This window comes from Octodon degus, unplaced genomic scaffold (assembly GCF_000260255.1).
Source record: "Octodon degus isolate 3935 unplaced genomic scaffold, OctDeg1.0 scaffold00123, whole genome shotgun sequence".
In the NCBI taxonomy this organism is placed as follows: domain Eukaryota; kingdom Metazoa; phylum Chordata; class Mammalia; order Rodentia; family Octodontidae; genus Octodon; species Octodon degus.
The window spans coordinates 5,995,348-6,001,347 of NW_004524699.1; the positions used below are offsets into that span (position 1 = coordinate 5,995,348).

General features: G+C 56.6%; 1 protein-coding gene across 2 annotated transcripts; it reads right to left on the bottom strand.

Moving 5' to 3' along the window:
* Nucleotides 1-921: 921 nt before the first annotated feature.
* Tor1b (torsin family 1 member B) lies at nucleotides 922-5,841 on the bottom strand. Of its 2 annotated transcripts, XM_004640569.2 has the most exons (5): nucleotides 5,591-5,841; nucleotides 4,918-5,183; nucleotides 2,810-2,985; nucleotides 2,224-2,351; nucleotides 922-1,895 (listed from the first exon to the last, which is right to left on the bottom strand). In XM_004640569.2, exons 1-5 carry the CDS (start codon nucleotides 5,781-5,783, stop codon nucleotides 1,654-1,656), a joined length of 1,005 nt encoding a protein of 334 aa, XP_004640626.1. In that variant the 5' UTR covers nucleotides 5,784-5,841; the 3' UTR covers nucleotides 922-1,653. The 2 variants fall into 2 exon arrangements, with proteins under 2 accessions (XP_004640626.1, XP_023556300.1); XM_023700532.1 differs by lacking the exon at nucleotides 2,224-2,351.
* Between the last annotated feature and the right edge of the window lie 159 nt (nucleotides 5,842-6,000).

Here is a 6,000-nt window from a genome sequence, read left to right on the forward strand (position 1 = left end):
ACACTCAGGTTATAAAGGTAACTGCTCCAATGAGACTGAATCCTAAAATGGCAAGTGTGGCAGGATTTCACCAAGTAGTTCTGCCTGGCTTTTGAACTGGCAGTCCTGCTGCTGGGATCACGGGCTACAGGTGTGCACCACCACGCCAATTCACCTTGGCTTTTTTTTTTTTGGCGTCAAGGATCAAACTCAGGACCTTGTGCTTACCAGGCAGGTACCTATGCCACTGAGCTATCTCCTCAGCCCCACTTCACATTTTTAAAAGGCTGAGCGTGATGCACTCAAAAGGTTTTCTATGGAAGAAAGTCCCCTCCTGCCACACTGCACCTGGCACTAATGTGGCATCACAATTGTGCTGCAAACTGCATGGCACAGGAGGACCCACGCGGCCTGCAGCAAAGCCTTCTGTCCCTGTGGCTGGGGCAGGGTGGCCTGGACCTGTCCTTGGGACAGTGACCATACATACTTTAACAGTGAAAACTCACACCATCAGGCCAGGGAGATAGCTCAGTAGAATAAGCGCTTGCCTGGCAAGCGCAGGGTCCTGAGTTCAATCCCCAACAGCGCAAAAAAAACAAAACAAACCTCACACCATTGTGTAACACCTAAGCAGAGAAGCAATGACTTTAAAATCCTGCAGCCTCCGCTGAGCACTGCCCACGCCTGTCATCCCAGCACTCACGAGGCCGAGGCAGGAGACCTGCCAAGAGCTGAGGCCAGCCCGCCTGGGCTACGTAGTGAGACCTTACTGCACAAAGCCCAAGGGGAAGGGCTGTGGCTCAGCAGTACAATGTACCTAGTAAGCAAGAGGCCGGGTTTGATGTCCTGTTCCAAAAAACCCAAAATTAAAAGCAATCTTTTCTAGGATGAGTAAAAACATTATAAAAATAAAAATATCCCTAATAATTCGGGCATCTTGGAGTGTACACAGGCTGGGCTCACACTTGCCCTGCCTAAGCCAACAAGTTCTGGGCTGACAGGCGTGCGCCACCAGGCCAGTGACGACCCAGGCTCCCAGCAGCGCTGCAGGGCTGAGCTGGACCAAGTTCTAGTGTAACAGACAAGGTTGTTGCCACGGCACCAGGCTCCCGTGGTCCAATGGGGCTGTGGCGAGGATGGGGCCTGGATCTAGTAGTGACTGATCGGAATGGGATGGGGATGAGGGGACCATGGCCAGGGCTGTCAGGTGCTGCAGCACAACCCAAGCTCCTACGTGTCCTGCTCTGTGGGGACCAAGAGGCCACAGATGCCCCGTGCCACATCTTCACGGGCCCTCTGCACCCCCACCAGTGCCAAGTGCCGCAAGAAACACTTGAGTTGGTGAAGGTTCTTTGTGCAAAGCAGCAGCAGGCTGGGAGCATCCCTGGCAGGTGGCACAGGACGCTCCTTGGGGTGCCAGGGACCCCAAAAGTCCTAGCAGTGGTTTCCCAGGCCACACACAATGGCTGTTTTAAGGCACTGGGTGAAGGTGGCAGTAGAGAATGACAAGGACTTTTAACTCCATGCTGGAGTGCAGGTGCAGGCTGCCTGCCTCCCACAGTTCAGGCGACAGATTAGGATCTCAACTCGGGACCCCGAGGTACCCAAAGTCCCCAGGTGCAAATGCGCAGACCCCACAGGGTCTTCATAGTGCTTCCTTGAGACCGAGCCGGCTCAGTAGAAATCCAGCCGGGACTGCACAGTCTTGCAGCCCTTGTCAGAGTAGATCATCTCATCCTTGGGAAAGAAGGTCATCTCCTGTGCCACCTTGGTGACCACGTCCTCGTCCACCGTGACACCACGGGCCTGCAGCTCTGCGCGCACGCACATCTGCACATGCCTGTACTCCAGGGGCAGGAAGGGGATGAAGTAGTCGACGAGGTTCCTGTCTATCAGGCCACTGTGCCACAGGCCACCTGCCAATGAGACACGGGGGGTTTCTTGCCTGCCCTGCTCCCCGGCCACGTGCTACCTCCAATCCCTGCCTTCAGGACACTGGCTGCCCCCCCAAGACGTGGTGGCGAGTGTGTAACGAGAGTGGCGCCTGTCTCTGCTGGACACCCCACTAGGCCCAAGGGACACCCAAGGAAGGCATGCCCTGCTGGGAGCTGGGTGTGGTGGGCACAGCTATCTTCCCAGTGCTTGGAAGATGAGGCACGAGGATCTCGTACACAAGCCCAACAATGAGACTCTAGAAACCAAAGACAGGCAGGCAGTGCCCTGCTAGAGCGCCGGGGAACTCACTGTGCTTGTTGTTGAAGACACCCAAAGACAGCACAGGCTCCAGGTCCTTTAACTGGATCTCCTCCCTCTTCCTCCCTGCACGCCAGAAGTCCAGTGCCGTCCTGGTAATGAGGTCCCCACCGGCATTGCTGGGTTGAGCGGAGAAGCAAGACCCACGTCACATGCGGAGACTCCTGTGCTTCACCGGGACGCGCACTGGTGCCCTGCCCTGAGCTTTCTCCACTGCTATAGAACTGGGACAGAACCCAGGGCTCTGCTCCAAGCTCTACCCCAGCACTTCGTAGCTTTCACTCTGACACAGGACCTCAGGAGTCACTAATTGACCAAGCGGGGTTCAAACTTGTGATCCTCCTGCCTCAGCCTCTCCAAGAGCTGGAATGACAGGTATGCACCACCACAACCAACATTTTAAAAATCTTTCTGGCCTGGCACACACCTGTCATCTCAGCAGTTGGGAAGCAGAGGCAGGAGGAGCCCCACAAGCTGAGGCGAGCCTGGGCTCCATAATGAATAAAAGACCAGTCTGGACTACATTGTTGTGACTTGCAGTCACTGGGTCCCCTGTCCTCACAAGCCCCTCACTGACCTGAGGAAGATGAAGATGGCCTTGCGGTAGGACACCCCATCCACTTGCTCATAGTAGTCGAGAAAGGGTTTGATGGCATCGATGATCCCGGGGTGCAGCTTGTCCATCTCATCGAAGATGAACACTGAGCTGGCGCACGCGCTCACGTTCCCACGGATCCACTTCTGCAGCTGGTCCTGGAGCCCGCCAGAGAGAGAGGGGGCCGCTCAGAACACACGGCGCTGCAAGAGTGCCAGGGCCCAGCTCTGGGAGCTCCCAGACCTGCACCCTCACCTCTTCCACTACTCGCTGGGTAACAGCTTTTATCAGAAGTGGAAACTGGCCAGGTGTGGTGGCGCATACCTGTCATCCCAGCACTCGCGAAGCAGAGGCAGGACAATTGCCAAGAGTTCGAGGCCAGCTTGGGCTACACAGTGAGTCCAAGGCAACCTGAACTTCACAGTGAGACCCTATCTCAAAAACAAAATAAAGGTGTAGGAGGCGCAAGACTGGCATCTCCAGTTACAGCTGCCCAGTACCCTGAAGAATGAGGATCCGAGGCTCCTGGATGGGGGCCCTGAACAAAGCAGCTAACCCTGGCGACACTTCCACAAGAGCGTGCGGCCGGACCCCAGGGCCTTACACACACCCGGGAAGCCTCATCATTGAGCTGCAGTGTGAGTGTCCCCAAGCAACAAGCTCTCGACTCCAAAGCGTCACGGCCACGACCGCAGGATCCCCCTGCACCTCCGTCTATCTTACAGAACTTCCAAAGCTGTATCCTCTTTCCCATGCGGCCTCACTCTGCAGTCCTGAGTGGGTAGACCTCAAGAGCCTCCTGCTCAGCCTCCCAAGGGCCGGGCTGACTGATTTACACCACCTCACCCGGTTCTGTGAGAACTTTTTGTCTTTTGCCCTTCTTCCCTGTCTTAACAGTTTGGAAGGTAAAAGCTTTCACTTCTGTGTACAGTGAAGTTTTTAGTTCTCATTTCCTCCTGCCTAACAACGGGAACATTAACCTTTTCTTGCACCAGGAACCAAACTCAGGACCTTGCGCTTGCCAGGCGGGCACTGTGCGAACCTTGACAAGGGCTGCAGCAGCCAGGGTGGAACAAGCTGCAGCAGAAGCAGGCAGGTTTCAGTTCTTTGAAGAGTTAATGAAAGGAATGCCAAGGACTTGAAGGACAGGAGGGACAGAGGAGGATGAAAAACCCTCCAGTCTCCTTGCAAATGCAGAGGCAAAGGTGGGGCTGCACCATGGGGTGCAATCCAACCCCCAACACCAGGGCCCTGTTGCAAATGCTGGCCACAGTATCCAGTCACTGCACAGCTCTCCTACCAGGTTACAAATTGAACCAGGTTACAAATCGAACGCTAGGAGTTCTGAGATCCAGCGTGCTCCGCCAGAGGACACAGATTCTAAGGTGCAATCTGGGCTCTTTTTTTTGAGACAAGGTCTCATTTTGTCATTCTGGTTGTCCTTAAACTCACTGCGACCCTCCTGCCTCAGGCCCTAGTGCTGGGACCAAAGGAAGGTGCCACTATGCCCTGCTTCTGGCTTTTCTTTAAATGTATTTAATACAGGGTCTACAGAGTTTTACTACACAGATTGGACTCGCAGTAATCCTGTTTTCAGCCCCCCAAGCGGTGGGATTACTGGCACCATGCCACAACACCCAGTCTCAATCGAGGACAGTCTCAGCGTGCCCCCAGGGGCAGGGCCAGCACGGCCCGCCAGGAATCAAAGCCCGGTCTCTGCTCTGCCTAAGCAGGTGCTTTAATCCCCTGAGCTATCTGGCTGGCCCTCTGGCTCCATTTTTCAATGAAAATACCCTCTGGATTATTTTGCAATTATAAAGAGAAATCCTGTAGAAGAGCTCTCTATCCATCCGGTGCCAGCACACCTTTTTGAAATAACGACACCCCAGCAACAAACTAACCACCCCAAAACGCGAAAGGCCAGGACCACGGAGCCCGTCCCTGGAAGCACCTTCATCTGTTCATCTTCCAAGCCATTTCGGCCAGAGCTGGAAAGCAGGCTGGGCAGAGGGGCTGCAGCAATGCAAAGGAGAGAAGCAGAGGCCAGAGCTAGCGAGTGTCCTGCGACAGGGGACAGTGGGGTCTCTTGCCTGGTACAGTTTGATCTTCTGCTCGTGGGGGAAGTGCAGGGTCGACACGTACAGGTGGACGAAGTTACTCTTCAGGCCTCGAGGGTGCAGATTCTCGGCTATGATCTGACTGACATAGTTCTTGCCTGTGCCGGCCCAGCCGTGCAAGGACAGGGTGAGAGGTTTCTTGGGGTTCTTGTTGCTCTTAAAGCCCACCAGCGCCTTGAGAATCACTTCCGTGGCCAGATGCTGTCCAAACAGCTTCTCCTCCAAATCCTGCTTGAGGGCTGCGGGGCGCCAGCCCAGCGCGGAGAGACACCTTACTGAGGCACCGAACCACACCCAGCGGCCAGGCATGCACAGCCGGGGATGCGGCCCCCGAGCTGCAGGGCATCTCCTACCCCCCAGGGGCAGCCAAGGGCCAAGCGTGAGAGTCCCAGCTGCATGCAGCCTGCCTCTCGAAACCACCGCAGAGGGCAGCTCTGGAGCGGGGCCTGGGGGACTGGCCACGCCGCTTTCGGTTTCGTTTGTTTTCCGAGCCGGCGTCTCACTAAGGAGCCTAGGCTGGCTCCAGGAGCGCGGGCATTACAGCACGTTTCGCTCTTCGGGCGAGCCCCAGGGCTGTGGCCTAGCGGGCCACCGGGCCACCCCCCGCCCCCGTGCCCCCCGGGTCGCCCTTCTCCGCCGCACGCACCCGAGGCGTTCAGCCGCCGCTCCGCAACGCAGCACTCGGCGAAGCGGCAGTACAAGTCCTCGTAGGACAGGTACCCGGTGAACGCCGACACCACCCCGATGGCGAGGCCCACGCTCACGGGCTCCAAAGCCGCCACCTCGCCCGCCGCTAGCAGCAAGAGCCACAGCACGGAGTGCCCCAACGCCCCCGACATCGCGAGACCTACAGCCCACAACAGGACAGCCACTCTGCCTCTGCCGGCGCGCGCGCCAGATGGGACTTCCGGTCTGTGCGTCATTTCCGTCCGCCAACCCGCCCACCCCAGTGGACGGCTATGCTGGAGACGGGCAGCGAGGCTCGAGCCGCCATCTTTGTGAGTGGCACAGTTGTAGGAAGCTAAATTAGAAGGATTTTTTTTTTTTTTTTTTTTT

Bases quoted from the DNA above. Each gene is read 5' to 3' on its own strand.
- Tor1b (XM_004640569.2), bottom strand. From the start codon at position 5,783: ATGTCGGGGGCGTTGGGGCACTCCGTGCTGTGGCTCTTGCTGCTAGCG. The intron at 5,184-5,590 runs GTGCGTGCGGCG...GGCGCCCCGCAG, and splicing joins GCGGCGGCTGAACGCCTCGG to CCCTCAAGCAGGATTTGGAG. The intron at 2,986-4,917 runs GCAAGAGACCCC...GGCGGGCTCCAG, and splicing joins AGAAGATCAAACTGTACCAG to GACCAGCTGCAGAAGTGGAT.